The sequence below is a fragment of the Benincasa hispida genome, chromosome 5 (assembly GCF_027475165.1).
Source record: "Benincasa hispida cultivar pf3 chromosome 5, pf3_genome.v1.1, whole genome shotgun sequence".
NCBI classification, from domain to species: domain Eukaryota; kingdom Viridiplantae; phylum Streptophyta; class Magnoliopsida; order Cucurbitales; family Cucurbitaceae; genus Benincasa; species Benincasa hispida.
Genome location: NC_143482.1, coordinates 6,364,912 through 6,388,902, shown reverse-complemented (window position 1 = coordinate 6,388,902; position 23,991 = coordinate 6,364,912). Strand labels below are relative to the sequence as shown.

At 33.8% G+C, this 23,991-nt stretch overlaps 1 protein-coding gene across 1 annotated transcript; it reads left to right on the top strand.

Moving 5' to 3' along the window:
- Positions 1–1,451: 1,451 nt before the first annotated feature.
- Positions 1,452–3,728, top strand: LOC120077958 (uncharacterized). Its single transcript, XM_039032097.2, has 4 exons — positions 1,452–1,622; positions 2,004–2,457; positions 2,590–2,782; positions 3,035–3,728. Exons 2-4 carry the CDS (start codon positions 2,038–2,040, stop codon positions 3,541–3,543), a joined length of 1,122 nt encoding a protein of 373 aa, XP_038888025.2. The 5' UTR covers positions 1,452–1,622; positions 2,004–2,037; the 3' UTR covers positions 3,544–3,728.
- Positions 3,729–23,991: the final 20,263 nt, after the last annotated feature.

Genomic DNA, 23,991 nt, shown 5'->3' with positions numbered 1-23,991 from the left:
TCGTTACCCTATATCCCCATTTCCATTGCCTAATATTTATCATTTACAACCCCATCGATATTATTAAAATTTATGATGATGATATCTGTTTTGAGTTTATGGATTAGATTTCATTTTATTATTGTATCGATCATCCGTTTGAACTTTTTGAATCATAATATTATACTTATTAGTTCGAGGTTTCATCTCAAAACCAATTAGCATTGAAATAAGTAGTTCATCTATCTTATCAAAAGTGTGAGATCTTTTAATTTTTTCAATGTAGATTCTCAACAATGATTTCATTCAATTACACTCTAAAATTTTTATAAGCCAACCAATTTTGACCTACAATTATGAAACCTTTAAAAAAAAAATCAATGTATTGATTCTCAAGTAGTAGATTTCTTTAAATGTCGGTTTTATAAAATGGACAATTAGAGAAAGTGCATTGACGATTCTCAAAGGAAATTCGGACTAAAAGTTTAATTTGATCTTTTTTTTTTTTTTGAAGTTTAAGGGTATAATTTATATAATTACAAGTTTCAAATCGTAATAAAGGGAGTAAATTGATACACTTACAAAAGTTGAAGACTTAAATCCATACAATTGTTAGTTTTCGATTTAAATAGATATAATTTCTATAATTTAAGAGTATAAATTGATATTATCATGAATTTAATCACACATGATCAAAATAAAAGTAAATAAAAGTAAATATGTTTTTGGTTTCTAAGTTTTAGAAGGAAATAAGCGAAGTACTTTTAGTGAAAAATTATTAATATGCTTTTTTGGAAATAATTTTATCAAGCATGGATTTATTATAAGTTTATTAAATTCTCAAAAGAACTCCTCAAAAAAAAAAAAAAAAAAAAAATGAGAAACCCAACAATTGGATTGGATAATGTGGGGACATAAAAAATTAGAAGCGTTTTGGTTTATTTATTTATTTATATATTTTTTTAGATTGGTTTTTTTTTATTATTATTATTTAAAGAGAGAAAAAAGTCTTTCGACACCAAAACCTTAACTGTATCGAAATGACAAAATAACCTCTTCGTCCTTCGAGCTCTGGTCGCAATTCTCGACTCAGTAATGTCATGAGGGAGGGCAACCTCGTAATTTCGCATTGACACGAGAATTTCACCGGAAGTGGGTTGGTTGGTTTTCTTTAGCTGCCCTTCGCCCACGCCACACGATCATGTGGCGGTTGTGAACGCCTCCGTGTATGAGGGCTGATGGCAAACTCGTCATTTTAACTTTCACTCAAGGGTAGTTTCGGGATAACACTTTTTCCAAAAATATTATCGTCACCTAACCATATCGTGGAAGCAAACCGCGGAGGCCACGAAACAATTTCATTGACTGCTCGACACGTGGTCCTTGCGGGTGATTATATCGTTTTACTGCCACGTCGGAAATCTTATGTGGAAATAAATCCTAGTCAGCACCTCTCCTTTCTCTTTTTATAACTCCTCGAACACTTCTCATTTCTCTTCCATCGTCAACTGAAGAAAGCTGAGTGCGTACTCAAAACCGAGTTTCATTTCTACGTTTTCCCTTCGCCGGCGACCGCCGTACCTCGCCGGAAGTTTATTTCTCGCTGGAAATTATGGAGTTTCTTATGGTCGGTTGCGTTGCAGGTACGGTCTGAGCACTCTGACCGTATCTGGTTTCCCTAAACGAAAGCGACTTTACTTGGCTGAGTTTCGAAGTTATTCCATATTCTATGTAGCAAATCAGGGAAAGAAAACTACATTATAATTAATTAGGGATTAGGTTTTTTATTTTTAGCTATCTCAAATTCATCGGAGTACATTTAATTTTGAGATACGCTTCTGGTGATTGTAAACGAACTGTAGGTTATCGAACTCACATTTTCCGTCTTGCTAGCATAACTCTGTTTTGCTTGTTTTTGTGAATGCTTTTGTTCGTTTCGTAATCTTGAATTAACCGAGAGTACCAGCTTCAATTTTGGAAAAATGATGGAGATAATAGTTGTTGAGATCTGACTAACTGATTAGGTGCTGAAATTCGTTCGAGAGAGCTTCTCTGAACATGCCATTTCAAATGAAGATCCAGCCAATCGATTTTGACACAGTCGAAGAAGCAGCTCGGTTCGAGCTGGTGAAGCCGGTCGTGAAGTCGAAATTGAAGCGATTGTTTGAGAGACAGTTCTCGAACGTACTGAGAAATTCGGCAGAGAAGGCCAATTTTGAAGAATTGAACGCTAACAAGGACAGCTCCGATGGCGTCTCTTCTGAGTTGGAGCCTAGCTCTATATGCTTGGCGAATATGGTCCAGAATTTCATAGAGGACGACAATGAGAAACAATTCAGCGCGTCTAGGTGCGGCCGCAGTCGCTGCAACTGCTTCAATGGAAACTATACGGACAGCTCCGAAGAGGATGTGGATCCACATAGTGGTTTTGGCGATTCCAATTTTTCTTCCGGTGGTGAGGCATGGGAACTTTTGAAGGTATAACGGATCATTTTATCTTATTCACATATTTTTATTTGGAAATGGTCAGTTTCCGTTTCATTATTTTGCCGTATATGGTATATGTTTCTTGTTTCTATCCTTTCTGATAACGTTTTCATACTCGATCAGAGCTTAATTCCCTGTACGAGTGTTCATGAGAGGAATTTATTAGCGGATACGGCCAGGATCGTAGAGAAAAACAAGGTCTGCAAGCGTAAAGACAACCTAGCAAGAGAGATTGTTACTAATGGGTTGTTGGCTCTTGGATACGACGCTTCCATCTGCAAATCTCACTGGGAGAAGTCCCCCACATATCCGGCCGGTATATTTCTTAATTACCCTTCTCGTTGATTATGGAAAAATTTTGGTCATTGAATTTGAATTCCAGTGGTTTATCTTTTTTCGGGGGAAAAGCGTTTACCCAAAAATTATATGAATTGGTTATTCGGGAGAAAATCTAGGGCACTTGAACCGGACCGTCTATTGTTCTCTTAAAATTTGAATTTCATTAAGCAACTGAAATCCGATTGTTTCTAATTATAGTTAATTGGAATCAATTTTTGTGATGCAACAGGGGATTACGAATATGTTGACGTGATTATTGAAGGAGAACGTTTATTGATAGACATCGACTTTCGATCAGAATTTGAAATTGCACGGTCAACCAAAAGCTACAAATCGATCCTCCAACTCGTTCCTTATATCTTCGTCGGCAACCCTTGTCGGCTTCAGAGGATCGTGTCGATCGTATCAGAGGCTGCAAAACAGAGCTTAAAAAAGAAGGGGATGCCTGTTCCGCCATGGAGGAAAGCCGAGTATGTAAAAGCAAAGTGGCTCTCTCCTCATATTCGTGCCTCATCCTTGTCGATTTTAGGTCCAGATCCTGAGTCAAAGCATACTCTGGAGAACTTGCAAACCAATCTCAGCCCCGATGTGGAGAAACCGGTGGATCGTAACAGGTTGGGAGAGATTGAGACTGCTGTAAAAGAATGGAAGCCTCCGGAGCTTAAGCCTAAAAGCTCATCGGTTGGGGCTAGAAATCTTAAGATTGTAACTGGTTTGGCATCGGTTATTGAAGACTAGCCATGAAAATTTTTGGTTTTGTTTCTTTTGTCCTTTTTGGGTTTTTGACTAGTAAAAACAAATAGTTATACACAACCTATATCATGGTGTTAACCTTCAAATCCCCTTCTGGTTTTTGTGTAAGGGTTTGGGTTTGGATATTACTCATATGAATAAAATTTGAAAGACAAAACAGTTGACAGCTATCAAGTTTGTAAAATCCTTCCTTTCTACCCCCAAAAAAATCCTTGCAGGTCACCGACTTATCAGGTTTCTGTTTAGATCTTTAATTGAAGGCGTAGTGGTAAGCAACGAAGGTAAGTAAGGGAAACAACTCACTGCAGTTTTTCTTCAATGATTCTTTTCAGAGAATAATGTTTTTTTTTAGATATTCCATCACTGAAATGCTTGTTTTGTTCTTGAGGATGGCAGGAACTGATTTTATGATTGAAGAAGATTACACCAAAGTATTGTTGGCCTCGAGCAACGTGAGGTGAGCTAATAATTCTTCTTCTTTCCTTTTTATGATAAAGCTATGGCCTCTCTGACATATCCATATTCTCTATCCATCCTTCTGCAACGGAAAGAGAGTGATATAATGAATGATTCCAGGTCCTGTCTTATGAGACCATACCCCTCACTTCTCCCGAACCTCTCTAGCTTCCAATCATATTCTATTAGTAGTTCATTAACATATATAATTTATCCAATCTTGTTGATTTTGAGCTCTGTTCACCTGAGCTGTATGTATGAGAAATGTTAGCCATTTTTAGAAATCCTGTGCAGATGGAAAATGATTCATAGAAGAGAGAGCCAAATTTGGTTCAGTTTAGCTAGCTTTCTTCTGTTTTGAAGTTCATGATTGTAGGGGTGAAAATTGATTTGGTTTCGTCTGTTTATCCAAACCAAACCAATTGATACTCTAAAGTAATTGATTTTATAAAGAAGGGATATTAATAAAGAACAAAATCAATGAATTGATTTTTATTTAGTTTGTTTTGGTCCTCTCTCTCTTTCTTTCCTTTTTTTTTTTTAGATTGAAGTTAGGATGTTATTTTTTCTTGTTACTTTTTGTTTGAATGACTTTTTTTTTTTGCTATTTTTAAATTAAAATTATTCCTTTCTTTTTCCTTTTTTTTTAGATTGACGTTAGGATGTTATTTTTTCTTGATACTTTTCTAAATTATAAACCTATGTGCTCTATAATAATAGATTTTTTCCGGTCAAAATTGATTGGAACGGTTTTCTCCAAATACAAACAAACATATCCAATTTTATACTAAAGACCAAATCAAACCCTTGAATTGGATTGGTTTGGTTTGGTTTGGTTTTTCGGTTTTTTGATTTTCAGGGAAGCTGTATGAATGATCAATCTGAGGTAGGATGTTGCATATAGGGTTGAATCCACTGTTCAGCATATGGGCCTTTTTTAACTCCATATTTCCTTCCCTCTGCCCCATGGTTTAAGAGTCCTACACCCTATTTCTGGAAGCAAACAAGGAAAAGGGAAGGTGGTTACTGGTTGTGGGGCTAAAAAACGGGACTCTCATTTGCAGAACTTGGTTGCCACAGCCAAGAAGGGCAAAAATAAAAAGTACTAGGAAATGGGTAGTTTTGCATTTATTAAGCTCTGTCCTGACTATGATGTCCAGAACTATACCATAATAAATCTCTTACTTAAATGAACTTCTGACCTGAGTGCCTGATTGCACCATTTTCTTTTGTTGTTTCTAGCAAAGCACTGTTGCTCTTAAAAGCCTCCTTATTATATTCACCGCTTTTTAATCTCTCCTCTTTCTTCCTGTTTTGAGTGGTTTGGTCGTTTTGGCTCCCCACTCACATAATTAAAGAATAAACTTCCTTCTTTATCCTCGAGTTTCAACGGATTATATATATTTTTTAAAAAATAAAATCCATGGTTAGGGATTTGAACACTATTTGCTCTGAATCTATCTTAGATTTAAAAATTTACGTTTTTGGGTCAATGGGTGATTTTAGTTGATTTTGGAAGAGTATCATCCCAAAAGTATAATCTTTCTTTGTTTGGAGGTCTCCTGCTTTTAGGTGAGAATCTCTCTATTTCCAGATTATTCTCCTCTGTTTTTTTTTTTTTTTTTTTTGAATTTATTATTAATTTTTTCTCCAATTAGACCTGATTTATATTAGTAGTAGATTAAGTTTTGGTCCTAAGCTTTGGATCTGAAAATTTTACATTACTAGTTAATTTGTATTAGGACTTTAATTCAAAATGCTACCTTTTTACGTTATAGTTAATTCGAAAAATTGGTGGACACTCCAAACCAAGATAAGAATCCCTTCTTTGAAATAGAATAGTGGTCGGTGATATCAAGGTTGAAAGAGAAAATCAGTGTAAATTTTTAATATTGGAACGTAGAGATGGAAGTAAAACTAAAAAATTTAAGGGTAAAAAGTAACGAGAACCAAATAATTTTGGAATCTAGAGATGGAAGCAAAACTCAAAATTAAGATTCAAAATGGAAATTTTACTCAAAATTGAGGGTAAATAGTTAACATTTTAAAACCAATTGAATCTGGTGAAGATATGATAAATCATTATTGGCTGGTGCAGAAGTATTATTTCTAAAATGATATTCAAACCTTTGTTTTTTTCAAAATTCAATGTTAACTATAAATTTTGTGTTTATTTGGTCCAATTATATTTAGAAATTACAAAATTTAGACTCTGAATTTTTTAAATTAAAAATTCACGGAGACGGAATTCTAATTTATATCTAGTTGATAAATTAATTTTTAAATATTTTAGACTTGTTATAGATTATTAGGTGCAAGAACAATAGTTAGGTAGCACTTCTAAAAGTTCAAGACGAACTAAATCTCAAATTTTTTATACTAAATTACTAATTTAACAATAAAATAATTATTATACAGGTTTTGAATACTCATGTTACTTTGACTTCTATTACAGGTAGAGCACTCAAACTAGAATAAATCGAACTATCCAACCTTGGGTTGGGTTAGTTTTGTTGTTGAATTAGATTAATTTTTTTTTATTTTAATTAGATTGGGTTGGATTGTGGATTGACAAAGGTTGATCCATATATATATATATTTGTTTTGTTTAAAGTTTGATTAATTTGTAATTTTTTTTAAATTTTTTTTATGATATTTGTCTTTATTTAAAGTTTGTAATAAATATCCTAAATACTTGGTATTTAATATTTGAATTTGGTGAAATTTTAGTTATTATCCTTTTTAATTAAAAAGAAAAAAGTTATAATGCGATAACGTAATTTAACTTAATTGGAATTTTAAAGATCGAGTTGGTTTGAAGACTTTTTGAATACCTTCAAACAAAATCTAATCAATCTAATCCAATTCATAATTATAGAAATGGCTTAAAAAAAGAAGAAGAAGAAAAAAAGGGGAGAAAAGTGGAAGGAAAAAGAAAGGAAAAAGAAAAAGAGAAAGAAAAAGAGAGCAGCCTGGTCAAGATCATGTGAGACTTTTCCGTCGGACCGTACATTACTTGCTAACATTGTAAAGGTAATAAACACCTTATCCCTTCTACTCTACCCTTTAAAAAAATTGATACATATTTCTGTTCCATACTTTCATGATTACAATCTATTTTGAGTCCTTATATTTTAACTTATTTTTCAGTATAAAGTAGACATTCTGGTTTTGTTAATCTGTTTGATGAGTAGATGTTTGTGTTGATTTATATTTAAAATTTACAAGTAGAGTGTTAAATGTGGACACACATTGCACATATAGAGATAGAAAAGCAAAAGAAAATTACATGAAAAGACACAAACTTGATCATCTTCGTTGCTCTTTCATGTTGGGTTAAGTAAGTTATAAATATTATGCATGTGATAGAAATGTTTTGAAGAGAGCTTTATTGGAAGTAGGGCTGAATATTCTTTTTAGGCATAGGGATTCTTCTCCTTTTGGGAAACAAAGGCAAAGGCAAAGGCAAAGGCAAAGGCAAAAAGGTATTGGTATCTTTTGGCTATGGAAGTCAAATCCTCTTGTGCTATTCACATTCTATACTCCCCCATGGTACAGACAATTGTCTCAAATTTGTAAATCCGGTCATAATCGAAAGAAAATGGGTGTTTAGTGTCTTCGGAGAGAACTCCCGACTTTTATATTCTTCGCATTGATTAGAAGAGATAGAAGTATAGATCTATTGATATGAGATATTTATTAGATTAATAAGGTTCGGTTTCTAAACTAGATAGCAATGAGATGAGTAGTTAATGTATCATATAAACATTGTGACGTTACCTATTTTTTTCAATAGGATCTTTAACATGCCCCTTCATATTCTTGGATTGGACTTCGATTTTTGTTGCTGGATTGAAGAAAAAACGATCAAGAGGAGATTTGCTTGCTTATCTTTCACTGAATTACCTTGATTTGGACGTCCCCCCATATAAGCACATCCTCTTGTTTCCTCAATAACAGCTTAACTCCCTCCACAAACATTGTAAAATCCTTTCAATCACTGGTAAACTTTCATTACTTAAGGCCTCAATCATTGCTTTATTGCATAAGAATGTCCATCTTTTTCCCTCTTCACAAACTCTAAAAAGTGTTTAGATATGAAAAAGCTAATCCAGGACAATTTTCCTTTTCTGTGAGGACAAAAATCAAATTCACTGCAACTATTCCATCTTCGATACTCAACATCCACGGCAACCATGATGCTTCTCGATGGCTGTGCGGGAAAGGTGAAGAAGATGACCTCCTAAAATTGAAAAACCAAGTAAATAATATTTTTCTTTAAAAAACAATAATCTAAACAGTAAAAGATCTATCAAAATTGCAAATCAAAAACTCAAATGAAAGAAGAAGATAAATGCTCGAAATCTTAACTGCCCAGAAATATATGCAAAGATCACGTTTTGAATATTTAAATCTGACATTTGAGCATGGGAGATATAGTTACACTGTATTGGAAATATCTTGTTGCAAAGGGTTAGGGAGAAGGATCTACTTCTGATGTATTATTATTCAAATATAGAGTCTCTAACGTAGATACCTCCGAAACTTGCAAGTTTTCGCAGGAAAATATGGACCTTTTTATGCACATTCATAAAACCAGTAAAAGAGTTGAGGCAAGAAAAGGTATATAGGTTGAGTTGAGTGAGCTGTATTTATGTAATTCAGCTCCTTTTATGTAATTCTATCACGCAGATTTAGGAATCGTATAATGAACCAACTGATTTCTTAGAAAAGTCAAATGGAGAAGAATGAGACTATAGGAAGAGATGGAGTGTAGGTTTTGCTTGATACTTCACTGTGTGCTTTCCTTACCACAGATCGGAGACAGGCTCATCAAAGGAAGGATTCATGTGTCGAAGCGTAATTACATCGAAGCCTGATTGAATGGGATCCTAAATTCTTTACCCGATCTCTATGAGAGCTTTGAAGTCGGGTAGGTATTGGGTATACATAACATATGCTCTTGATATTCTAGCAAGAGGTTTTTCACTATCATTTTCAGTTGTACCTAGGGGTCTAGTCGTCATTTGTGATGCCATTTTCCTCCATCTATCTAGTAATGTACTCAAAGAAACATTAGGTTGCTGCTAAGTGCTTTCTAAGTCACACTTGGTTACATCCACCTCGATGTTGTAACTATCTTGATTGTTGAACTCATTGTATAAATATTAACCATTGTTTCAATGGTAACGAGAATATGCCAGATGATGAAAACATACAAAGATAGTGGTGTTTCCATCGTTTAGATTTAGGGCGAGTACACCAAACATGAAAAATGACTGCTCAATCGGGAGGTCAAAGATAGAGACACAGTACTACTTCCATCTCTAATCTTTGAGAAAATCGGGGTTCTTTTCTACATAGTAGCGTCAACCAAAGACCGAAGCATCTTAGTAGACACTAGAGAGAAATCCCTATCACTTCGTCGCTCCAAAATCTTTTAGCAAATTCTAATCAAGGAATTCCAATAATAAAAAAAGTTTGAAATGAGAGACTTTTCTTTAGATATAGTTATAATACATTGAAATTATGTATTATGGTAAGCGGCTGTCACCTTCTCGTCGGCGATCACCATCGCCAAGCATGGCATAGTCGCAAAGCTTCGTTGTGCCATACACCCTCTCAGCAACTATCCACACAAGCAGATGATGTGTAAGTGTGAATAGAAGTCAAGAACGACAAAATCTGAGGCGTTGACCTCACCTATAGCCTTTATTTATCATTAGAAATTATATTGTAATTGATGGCCCCTTCGAGATCTTCATAAGCATCAAGTTTGACTGCAGCACATCTTGTTGGTTAAGTGGTGGAAAATAGAAATTATATTGTTTCCCAAGATGATCTTTGAGGTAGTGGAAGCAGAGGAAAGAAGAGAGTGAGGAGCTCTGTAACTCCAAGGAATGGAAAGAAAGTGAGTTTGAAGAGTTGGAAAGACAAAGTGACATTTGATATTTAGTCATAGAAGCAATTAATCAATAGAGGCATCAATTCAATCAATAAAAGCTCATAAAGAATAAGAACAAAAGAATACTTTGTTAAATATTGGATTTTACTATTAAGAGCATAGCCTCATAATTTTACAATTGGATTCAAACTGACCTTGAATAAAAAACACAAATGGATCCAGTCGAGCATTGTGATGGTATGACTAAAATTCTTCATGGAATTGATTTGATATAATGTAAGGGGATAAATGGAGAAGAAAACTCAGAAAACTGTCATAGAAACTAGGAGTGAGCATGATAGATAAAAAAATCGAGCTGATCGGATCGAAGTTTGTCGGTTGTAGAAGGAGAGGAGTCGGCCAAAACGATCGACTTTTACTGATCGACGGTTGAGATCTGTTTAAACATTTACTAAATCGACCATAATTGGTTCGGTGGCGATTTGGTCGAAAAACTGACTCCAACTGACTGGTGTTCACCCTTACTAGAAATCGTACAAATGGCCTACTAAAGAATGATGAAAATTTGGAGTTTAAGAAAAAAAAAATGAATTTGTAGAAGCTAATGTGGCAACATGAAGATGTTGTCGATATTTTCCAAAAATGCTGAATTTCTCGCAGGCACCTCTTGTCTGTAAATCTTCGTAGCGTCTCAATGCTATCCTCTCGGGTTTCTTTTCTCGAAGCATCTACAACAACGTCGAGACATTATTTGCTTGCAACGTCTCAATGGCTGTTTCTCCGAGTCATCTGGCTTGGACTCTCAACGTCATGGTTCGATAGCTAATTTCTATTTCATTCCAAATCTTCCAAACTCCTCCTAACGGGCTCAAATACTTGATCCCTACGAAATGAAAAATACAACATGTGAGAATAATAGCATTAGTCCATATTGAAGATATTTAATAACAAGTTTAGAGTTCCCTGAAGATCATAACTCCATTTTTTTCACCACGTGCTTTTAATTAACCGTGTTTTTTTTTTTCTGGATGCTACAAGTCTTATATTTGGGAGTTATGTATTTAAATCTTTGGGACTTTATTTCTCAACCATCTCCCATCAATATAACATAAATTAAAACGAGAAATCAGAAAAATAGTTCAGAAATGGCTAAGTGTTACCCTTTTCAAAATTGACCAATTAATGGTCATAAACTTTGGAATGTTTTCTTCAAACCTGGTTTATTTTCTTTTGGGACAAAAACATGGTTTATTTTCTTCAAACTTGAATGTCCCTCTTAATCGTTATGAGACTTTTTGTTTCTTTTTCCGAGCTACAATTCTTTAATTAGAGATTCTAGGTTCAAATTTTTGCTTCTTTATATCTAGAAAAATATTTGATTAATATGCACAAAAATTGGCCAAGGGTACACCTTTAGAACCAACAAAAAAAATTTCATTGTTACCCCATTAAAAAATAACCAGAGCAAAAATATTATGAATGTGTTTTTCTTATCGAAAACATAGGTTCAATTTCATCAAACTTGTACCACCCCACATAGAAACTACGATAAACATGAAGGTGAATCAACTAAAACTATGATAAACATGAATTAACTAAGTATGCTTCTTCTACTAAGATCTTTATTGAGAAGAAAAGAAAATTGGAAACTCACCTTTGAAGGACCAACACTCTTTACGTATCCTTTTCATAACCAAGTATCATGAACAAAACTTCTTCTCTCGAACATGAAGAAATTTCACAGCAAGACATCTACCCAAAATGAATACCACCACAAGAGAGTTTGAGTTATTCTTAAGGATAAGAATCACTAAAGAGGTGTGGGCTTCTGAGTGTTAATTTTGGCGAAGGGAGAAATACTTTTGTTGAGAGAAAATTTCACAGAAATTGGGAAGAAGAATATGGATGCTAAATGGTGAAAAAATGAACACCAAAATGAACCCCTCTGTATTTGAGAGAAAAATGGGGTTGAAGGGAGTTATCAAAATAACTCCATCTTTTTTTTTTCTTTTTTATTTAATTATTATTATTATTATTATTATTATTTTATCAATTTTCAAAATTCAAACAATTTAAATTTGAATAGTAATAATAATATATATATTAACTAACTTAATAGGTACATATGTATATTAAACTATATGTTGTTTTCACATATAACATACAAATAATTGTTTATATTATATGAAATATAATATAATCTATAGTTTATTATTCCCTCAAATAACTTATAGTATTAATGTGAGTCATATTCATATTAATTTTAACCGATAGTTTTTATATGAATCACATTTATATAATTAATATTTGAATCATATTCAAATATTTATTTCTCTCATTAAAACTTTATATTATAATATTTCATATACATTATATACATTATATCTTATATAATTAATTCCCTTTAAATAATTTGAACAATTCAAATTTATACAAAATTTGTTTGATTCTCATTAATCCTTATTGTGCCAATAAGGAGACCTTATGGACCTATAGATTGAAGCTCCAATGATACTTGATTAATTAATTAAACTTTTTAATTAAATTAATCAACCTTCATTAACTGTCAGTGACTCTACTAAAAACCGACAACTGCACTCATCGTACTATAGATATATTTCTGTGTCCATTGAATATAAACAATTAACAATGACCATTCATAAATTGCTCATAAGTATCACTGGGTCAAAATCTAACTTCTTAAGTACCACTGATACCTCTAATGAACAATTTGTTGGGGTTGATGCCCTAAAGTCTCGTGTCCTATAGTTTGTAAACAGTATGTACGAACACTTGTGTTGTTAATATATGATATTTACTTCACATCTTGTATTTTGCTCGGTTAATTGTTTTATTTGCTTTACCACAAACCAATAAACATAAAATCCCTAGTTATTTGTATGTGACTCAAGCATGTATGTGGTGACATACAAGTAGATCATGTCTTGAGTAATAACCAAAATGGTCTGTAGTATATGGATATAGGAGGGAAACCTTATCCTGGTAACGCTACGGATGCGGCCCGCTTTGTGGAATGGTCACAAATGTTGTGATTTGTCACAGATGGTCTGATCCTGATCATTCGTGTTGGGGACATGCGAGCGGGGGCGTCCTATACAAAGAGTTTGTATAAGACCTGACCATGAAGTGTTAACGTCTCGTTATATAACATCGTTCATGATAGAGACTTCACTTCACTAGGATGACAATAGGTAATATGACCTCAATCCTGAGTGAGTTGGGAACCCCTACCATTGAGGGCAATCCTTTGATTTGTATGGGTGCGAGTGGCCAGGTCGCTGATTCAAACCTACCATTTTGGGGATTCGTCTGATTTAGGAGCTAGAAACTCAGCTGCACAAGATGGACTTCACTTCTTCCCCGAGGCAGGGGTAAGTAGATAGATGGCTCTCTTAAGGGCTGATTCCGGGGCTTGAACGATGTGGCGCCACACACCTTCTCCTGACCCGAGAGGTGTTCACACATAGTTGGACTATGTTGTATTGTTCATTAGAGGAATTAGTGGTACTTAAGGAGTGAGATGTAACTACAGGGGCAAAACGATAAATTGGCCCAACTATACTTACGAGCATCTGTGAAGGGACATCGTACTCATAATTGGTTATATCCGATGGACACCAAAAAATTTCTGTGGTAAGAAGAGTTCAGCTATTGGTCTTTAGTGGAATGCCTGACAGTTAATGGATGAAGGATCTCATGTCTAATGAGTTTAGTCAGCTATTCACGTACCGTTGGAGCTTCGAGCCACAGGTCCATTAGGTCCCCTGGGTAGCTTGGATAAAGTCGAGAACTAGTATTTGGGTTAATTTGAAATGTTCAAATTGACAAGAGGAAGTTCGATTATATATGATATAATTGGACTAGTTAATTATATATGATATAATTGACAAATGTATGAGATACATTATTATGGAGGAAATTAGATATAAATATGATTTATATCAAGTGGAGAAGAAAATACTATAGTAGATATGTGATATCAAACTATAGGATAAAAATATAATATGATTATATTAATTAATTAATTAATTAATTAATTATATGATAATTAATCCTAATATCACGTTTGGACGTGGGTTAGTGGGCAACGTCGATTATGATAATCGATGGGTTAAATGAAAATAGTTTTCATTTTTGAATCATGCAATCGATAGTCCGTCATTCACCCATATAGATTTTGGAAGCGCGCGTTGGTAAAAGAAAACGATCGCTCGAGAGACTATACGATAGCTTTTCTCCGCTCAAATGATCGTCCTTTGCTCGCCTAAATGATCGCACACTCTTGCCTACACGATCGGATAGCTTCTCTAAACGATTGTATAGTGTGCCGATTTTACTAAATAATCGTGTACTCTTTCCTAAACGATCATTTAGTAAATCCTACACGATCGTGTAGCTCCTCCTAAACGATAAGCACTTCTACTATGCAATAACGTTGTTTACCCTTCCACTTGCTTATCGCCTACATGATTTGTCTTTCCACCTTCCTCTACCAAATTCACCAAAGCCCACCCTTTGGGTTTTCACTCCGAGAATACCCGGGACTCATTAGTGATGGTGTCATCCCCACGGCGTTCCTGTGCAGTTGTTCGTGCTGCTATTGTTGACTCTGCTGCTGGGCGTTGGTAGATTGCTTTGAGTTTCCACTGCATTGGAGTTCCGAAGTGTGAAGATAGTCTTCAACTGGTATGGAACTCTTTCCCTTATGTTCTGTTGTTCATAGCATGCCGTTAATTAGAGTTTATTTGCATAACTGTATGAGTTGAATGTATAATGTTATATTTCAGTCATAGTGAGATCGGAGCGATCTAAATGCGCTCATGGAACTCTCGGTATGAGATCCTTCACAATTAGTCATAGTTCAAATATGACTGAACCCCTCTCGGGCTAGGAGAGGGTGTGATGCCACATTGTTCAAGACTCGAAATCAGCACTTAAGGGAGCAATTTATCTACTTACCCTAACAATAGGCATGAGTTCACAACTCACTTAAGATTAAGGTCAAGTCACCTATGGTCATCTGGTGAAATGGAAATCTCTTCTAGCAATGGTGTTATAATATGGGACTATTCATTTTTATGGTTTAGTCTTATACAAACTCTTTGTATAGGATACCTTTGCTCATATGTCTCCACATGAAATGATCAGGATCAGATCATTTGTAGCACTTTAAAACAATTGTAACAACTACAAAGTGTAGTGTCACCAGGATAAGGTATTCAGCCTTATCAATCTACTACAGATCGTTCAGGTTATACTTAAACATGATCTACCTGTATGTCTCTACATACATGTTTAAGTTACATCTAATAACCTTGGATCATAGTAATTGGTTTTGGGTTAATGCACCTAAATGTCAAATAAAATACAACTTATTTTATTAGATAAATAATATGTTTGTATAAATATCATTTACAAACTACAAGACCAAGAGATTTAGGGCATCGACCTCAACAATCTCTACTTTCCTTAAAGCTAGTGTTGTGTACAATACAAAATAAAATTACAAGGTACAATACACAAAAATAAGAAACTAGGGCATGCATTACGGGCCTAGTAAAAATCTCCCACTTGTCCTAGACTAGATGAGACTTGTCTCATAGACCCAAATCTCTAGGTGACCCTCAAACACTTCAACCGTGAGAGTCTTTATAAATAGATCAGCAACATTGTACTCTGAAGTGATCTTCGTGACGATCACGTCCACTTCGATGCACAATCTCCCCAATGAGATGATATTTGTGCTTTATGTGTTTTCCACGCTTGTGACTTCTAGGCTACCTAGAATTTGCCACAAAACCACTATTATCACAATAAAGAGTTATGGATTTTGACATGTCTGGAACAACTTCCACATCAGTAAAAAATTTCTTAAGCCATACAACCTCCTTGGCAGCTTCACAAGCCACTACATACTCTGTCTCCATGGTAGAGTCAACTATGCAACCTTGCTAGTGCTCCTCCAGATTACAGCTTCTCCATTAAGTGCGAGCACTGATCCTGAAGTGGATTTCTTAAAATCCCTATCAGTCTAAAAATCAGAATCAATGTATCCTATAAGGATCAAATCCTTAGGCCCATAAACAAGCATGTAGTCCCTTGTTCCTTGAAGATACTTGAGGTTAGTTTTTACAGTTGTCCAGTGATCTAATCCTGAATTAGACTGATATCTACTAACTAACCCCATTGCATAGTAAATGTCAGGTTTAGTACATAACATTACATACATCAGGCTGCCAACAACCGATGCATAAGGGATCAATCTCATCTCTTCAACTTCTTGAGGTGTCTTAAAACATTGTTTCTTAGACAAGATTATTCTATGCCTAAAAGGTAAAAAAATCTTCCTTGGAATTCTGCATTGAATATTTGACAAGCATTTTGTCAATATGATGCCTGAGACAAGACCAGGTGTTTGTTCTTATGATCCTTGAATATCTAGATCCATAGAACAAACTGCACTTCTCCAAAATCTTTCATTTGGAATTGGGTTGCTAACCACTATTAAACATCAGCCAGTAAACCTATATAATTTCTAATTAGTAGCATATTGTCTACGTACAACACTAGGAATGTTAGGATGTATGTCCTAAAACCTCGTAGTTATATGTTATTTGAATCAATAGTTGATTATATTATATGCAATAATCCATAAAGAAAAATTCAAGGTTATTTTATATAACTTAAACATGTATATGGTAGACATAAAGGTAAATCATGTTTAAGTAGTAACCTAATTGGTCTGTAGTATATGGATAAGGTCAGGTGCCTTATCCTAGTAACGACCATTGTAAATGTTACAATCATTGTAAAATATTACAAATAATCTGATTCTGATCATTCATGTGGAGACATGAGAGCAGGGTATCCTATATAAAGAGTTTTTATAAGACCAAACCACAAAATTTTGAGTCTCTCTTTATAACACTGTTTCTAAAAGAGATTTACATTTTATAAGGATGACCATAGGTGACTTGATGTTAATCCTGAGTGAGTCAAGAACTCCTGCCTATGAGGGCGATCTTTTGATTTGTATGAGGGTGAGTGGCCAGATCCAGCGATTTAATATGCCTACCATTTTGGAGATTCGTCTAGTGCGGAGCTTGAAACTCAATTACACAAGATGGAATTCACTCTTTCCCTTTGTTAGAGCAAGTAGATGAGTTGCTCCCTTAAGGGTTAATTCTAGAGCTTGAACAATGAAAACACTCAACCTCTCACTGGCCAGATAGTGGTATAGTTATAATTGGACTATGATTCATGGTTCATTAGAGGGATCCGTGGTACTTAAAGAGTTAGATGTAACTGTTGGATTTTATGTCCTAAAACTCGTAGTTTGTAATATCATATTCTTGTTCAATAAAGTAGTTATTGAAAATCTTTAGTAAATTTAAATTCTATATTCATGAATCCAATAAGCTAAGGTTCTGAGGCTATTAAGTTTAAGTTTGAACTTTATGTAGTGACATAAATGTGGATCAAGTTCAAATATATATAGCTAAAATGGTCTATAGTATATGAATAAGGTTGGGCGCCTTATTCTGGGACACTATAGATGTGGCCCATTTTGTAGTTAGTACAAACGATGTGATCCTAAACCGTTCATGTGGAGACATGAAAATGGGGGCATCCTATGTAAAGAGTTTACATAAGATTGAACCATGAAATAGTCACTTTTACGTTCTAAATGCCGTTTAATGTATAAAACTGACTATTTCGTTAATTGATGACCTAGGTAACTTAATCTTAATCCTGAGCTAACTATGAACTCCTGTTCATTCGGAATTATCCTTAGATCTACGTAGGTGAGGGCAGCTTTTTATCACTGACCCAATAAGCCTCCCATTTCAAGGGTAAGATCAGGTGGATAACTGGGAACACAGGGTGCAAGATGGAATTCGCTCTTATCCGTTATAGGGATAGTAGATAGGTTGTTCCCTTTAGTACTGAATCTAGGTCTTGAACAAGGGGCTTCACCTCTTATTGGCTCGAGAGGGGTTCAGTTTATAGGTTGGACCTTAAACCAATTATTCACTAGAGGATCAGTGGAACTTAAGGAATAAGATGTAGCCTCAGGGGTAAAACGATTTTTATGACCTAGCCGAGATTACAAACAAATTATGAAGGATTAGCTTACTATCATGGTTATATCAAATGGATACAAATATATCTATAGTGAGGGGAGTGCAACTACGGGACTATAGTGGAATGACCTGTTATTTAACGAATGTTGATTAGCTTCGTCTAAAGAGTTTAGCTAGCTAATCTCGGATCGTTGGAGCCCATGATCTATAGGTCCATTAGGTTCCCCTACTAGCTCATATGGAATAAACTTAGAACAGAATGATAGAATAATTCGAATTGTTCGAATTAGGTGAAGAGAGAGACACCGACAAGTATATGTGATATAGTGGTCGGTTTTTCAATTTAGAGATGCAGCTTTAATATTTAAATGTGATTTAAATATCAAGAATATGAATACGTTCATATTTGGAAGCTCGGAAATAATAGAAATGGTCAAAGATGTAAAAAGTCAAAAAGTTGACTTTTGACTTTGAAAAGTCAAACTTTGACCGACCTTATATTCAACTATGATTTGAATTTCGAGAAAATGAATGCGGATTCATGCTCGGGAGGTCAAAATTAGTCAACACGGAAAAAATCATAAAAGTCAAAATGTTGACTTTTTGGTCAAAGTTTGACTTTGAACAAATGACTATTTTGCCCTTTGACTAAAGTTAGTGGGAAAATCCAAACTTTTGTTAGATAATTCCACTAACAAAATAGTGGGCTATGTGTTGGCTTATAGTGGAGACATTAAGCCCACTAAGATAGTGGATTCTAGGTGTTGGGATTTTATGAAGTTATTTCATGCAATTTTGCATGGCCATTTTCTATAAATATGGGCTTGTGTTTTTGGATTAAAAACTTTTGGATTTTTGTCAAAATAGTTTTCTAAAATTGGGCCAAAAAGAAAAACCCAAACCCAATAAAAAAATCCCTTCTTCTATTTCCATCTTTTCTCTCTATCGGGTTCTTCATCCATCGGGTCCCACAATTCGGTTTTGAGTCCAGAGAATAGTAGGTCAGCTCTAGTGATGGTCCGTTCGTGTTCGGGTGGAGATAGACGAGTTTCGGGAGCTTCAAAGATATTATTTCAAAATAACTCTAATTAATTCTTTTAGGGTTGCATGTTTATTTTGGGCAATTAGAGTAAAATTGATTCTCAATTCCGCTGCGCATGTCGACTTTTACTTCAGTAACTACAAGAGTAAAATGCTAATTTTGACCTAGCTGTACTTACAAGCAATTTGTGAAGGGTCAATATACTATTGATTGGTTATTTCCAATGGATACAGAAATATATCTACAGTGCGAAAAGTACAGCTGTTAGTCTTTAGTGGAGTGACTAACAATTAACAGATGTTGATTAAAGAGTTTAATCAACTCGTATCATTGGAGCTTCAATCTATAGGTCTATAAGACCTTCTTGTTAGTTTAATAAAAACTAAAGAGAATCAAATTAATTTTGGTTTTATTTGAATCATTCAAATGTTGGGTTGTATATCCTAGAACTTGCAGTTTGTAGAGTTAAACATTTTCGATTATCAATAAAGATGTCATTCATTATTTCTTCAATAAAGTTGTTATGAACTTGTAAATTACACTTGTAAAGACTAAATCCAATCAACTAAGATCCATGACTATTATATGAATACTTAAACTTTATGTGGAGACATAAAAGTGGATCAGGTTTGAGTAAATAGTCAAAATGATCTATAGTATACGAATAAGGTTGGGTTCCTTATTCTAGTAACATTATCGGATGCAACCCACTCTGCAGTTGTTACAATTTGTTGTAAGGTGCTACAAACGAAGTGATCCTGATTCGTTCATGTATTGACATGAGCAGTGGGGGCGTCCTATGCAATGAGTTTGCATAAGATCGGACCAAGAAATAAGTCACTCTTACTTTATAATGTTGTTTATTGTTTAAGACAGACTATTTCGTTTAGATGACTAGGTAACTCGATCTTAATCCTGAGCTAACTATGAACTCCTTTTTATTTAGGATTATCCTTAGATTTGTATAGGTGAGGGTTGGCTTAACAGCATCGGCTCAATAAGCCTCTTACTTTAGGGGTAAGACTAGGTATCTGGGGACATCGGGTGTACGACGGAATTCACGCCTACCCAATTGAGGGATAGGAGAAAGGTTGTTCTCTTAAGTGCTGAATCCGAGTCTTGAACAATGGGCCCCACCCTCTCATTAGCCCGAGAGGAATCTGGTTTAGTGATTGGATTACAAACTAATTATTTATTAGAGGATCAGTGGAACTTAAGGAGCAAGACGTAATTTCGGGGATAAAACAACATTTGGCCCTGCCATTATTACGAACAACCTGTGAAAGGCTGACTTACTGATTATTGTTAAATCAAGTGGACACAAATATATCTACAGTGAGGAGAGTGCAACTATCGGTATGACTCGGTAGTTAACGAATATTGATTAATTTGGTTTAAATAGTTTTAGCCAATTAATCTTAAATCGTTGAAGCTCATGATCTGTAGGTTCATAAGGTCCGTCTACTAGCTCGTAAAACATGAACACTTTGAATTAATAAATTGAATGAATTTGAAATAATATCAGTTTGAAGTGTTCAAATTTAAATTTGAAATGTTCAAATTGAATTTACTGTTTGAATTTCAATAGTTGAAATTCAAATTAAGGGCTGTATAATTATGTAACGTTTAATTTATTGGAACTAAACAAAATTGGAGAGTTTATAATATTTAAATATTGATTTAAATATTAATTATATGAATAGGATTCATGTTTAAAATTAATTGTATGATTAATTTAATATTTGATATTAAATTTTATTTAATTAATAAAATATGTTTAATTAATTAAAATCAAATTATTTTTCAAATTTAATTCAATTTGAGAAATTGAATTTTGAAATTTTGATTTAAATTAATTTTGAATTAATTGAAATTAAAATTCAATTTGTATTTGGTATTTGGAATTTTAGTGGAAAATTCCAAAGTTTCACCAACTAATAGGTGGAACTCCATAATTCACACATCTATCCTACTCAATCTTTAAGTTTGAAGGTCTTTGATTGAATTCACTGATGTCTGCATGTAGTTGAAGAATAAAAACACTCCAATTTGTGAGAATTGGAAGAGAGGAGTATTGAAGAACTAGAGGAAAAAGTTCCAGTTGAGTTCTTCTCATTCACTTGAAAATCATCCATTTTCCTTCACAATTTTAGCTCAATTGTGAGTTTCACCACTCAAATTCAAAATTGAAAATAGTAAGGAAGATCTCTTGGTAGTTCGCTGAAGATTTGGAGCTAAGAATTCGTGAGAAGCAACTTGGACCGAAGATGAATTCTTCAAAGGTATGTGTTTCTTGAAACCATCTTATTACCCTTTGAATATGCTTATTTTAATGTCAAAATTAAGGAGTTAGAATGCTTAATGTGAAGGAACTGTAATTACAGAGGACCTATGAGCGAAAGCGGATCGTCTAAACTTCATTGTGAAAGAACTCAAACATTTCCAATCATACTAAACAGATTCTGCATTAAATCATAAATTACAACATGCTTTGAATTAAATACAAAGGATGAGAGACTTTACCTTTGAAGAACCTTTCTTCAAGAGTATCCCTTGATCAAACACGAATGTAGCGAGCAACTCGAACTCCCTCGAACAGTAACAAGTATCAACTTGATCCTTGAACAGATCCGACGCTACCACTAGATTACCTTGGTATCCTCGATGTGAGAATCAAGGAGTGGTGGACTCTGGCTTATTTTGGTTTGAGGGAAGATATAGAGTGGAGAAGGAGACGACCAAGTAAACGAATGATCTATCACATAAACTGGATACTTGATCGTTTAGAAATTAATTAGAAAACCAATTTTTTTTTTTTAATCTTTATTCCACTTTGCCATAAAACCGTACAACTACCCACTAAGGGTGGTTATTGTGAATTTTTTTTAATTATCAAATAATTAATAAATATAAATAGATATGATAACTAACTTATCATATTATATTTATAACCTATGGTTTTAATATTGAATCATATACAATATATAATATAAATACGATAACTAACTTATCATATTATATTTCTTTTTCTATTTTATGGAATTTAATAACTATGAATCTAATTCATAGAAAATATATTTGAATCATATTCAAATATTAGTTCTTCCAATCATACAATAATATATCAAATACATCATATTAATTATATCATATATAATCAAATTCCCTCTTATTAATGTGAATATTTCAAATTAACCCAAAAACTGATTCTCAACTTGAATCCATTGAGCTACCAAGGGGACCTTATAAACATGTAGCTTGAACCTCCAACGATACGTGAATAACTGACTAAACTCTTTAATCACATTATCCACCATCCGTTAACTGTCGAGCACTCCACTAAAGACCGACAGCTGCACTATTCGCACTACAGATATATTTTTGTGTCCATTGGTTATAACTAATCAACAGTACGATGACCCTTCACAAATCGTTCGTAAGTACAATTGGGCCAAATTACCATTTTGCCCCTGTAGTTACATCTAACTTCTTAAATACCACTGATTTCTTTAATGAACAATAGATCATATTCCTACTATGACTAAACCCCTCTCGGACCAAGAGAGGATGTGGCGCCACATTGTTCAAGACCCTGAATTAGCCCTTAAAGGAGCAATTTATCTACTTACCTCTGTATCGGGGAAGGAGTAAATTTCATCTTGTGTAGCTAAGTTTCCAGCTTCCCAACCAGATGAATCCGTAAAATAGTAGGTTTGTTCAGTCGGCAATCAAGCCACTCTCACTCATGTAAATCAAAGAACTGTCGTCATAGGCAGGAGTTCACAACTTACTAAAGATTATGATCATGTTACCTATGGTCATCCTAGTGAAAGAAAAGTCTCAATTATGAACGACATTATGTAACGAGACTAAACATTTCGTGGTCCAATCTTATACAAACTCCTTTGTATAGAATATCCTCGCTCGCATATCTAATACACGAATGATCAGGATCAGATCATTTGTAGCACTTTACAACATTTGTAACACCTATAAAGCTGGTCATACTCGTAATGTCACCAAGATAAGGTATCCCTCCTTATCCATATACTACAGACCATTTAGGTTATCACTTAAAACACTCCACTTGTATGTCTCCACATACATGTTTAAGTTACAACGATAATCATGGATCTTAGTTTATTGGTTTATGGTTAATGCAACTAAAATATAAAATATTTCATAGACTGAAGTGAATAAAATATAATATATTACAAATCACAAAATGTTCAAGTGTTTACAAACTACAGGACCCTACGAGATTTAGGGCATCGACCCCAACATAATGATCTTGGTTTCTTCCGCTGCTTGTTTCTATATTTCAACATCAAATTAATTAAATGGAATTAATTGTATAAGATACAACTAATATAATGTATGTTGATACATTATAAAGTATGATGTATGTTGATGCATAATATGAAAGAGATAAATATTTGAATATGATTCAAATATCTATTAAATGAATGGGCTTCATATAAAAGCTATATGTTAAAATTAATGTGAATATGATTCATATTAAATTTATCTAGTTTTATGAGAGAAATAAATATTTGAATATGATTCAAATATTAGCTATATGAATATGATTCAATATGTTAAAAATAATATGAATATGATTCATTTTAAAACTATATAGCTTGATAAAAGTAGTTGTAATTTGAATATGATTAAATTATTATTATATGAATGTGACTCATATAAAAACTAATTAATATGAATAAGATTCATATTAATACTATAGGTTATGTGAGAGAAAATAAACTATAAGTTATTTTATATGTGATATAATAGACTATAGGTTATATATTATATGGAATATAATATATAGTTTAATTATATTAATAATTTAATTATATTAATTAGTTAATATAATTAAATTAAACTTGATTTTAAATTTTGAATTCAGAATCTATAACTTCAGG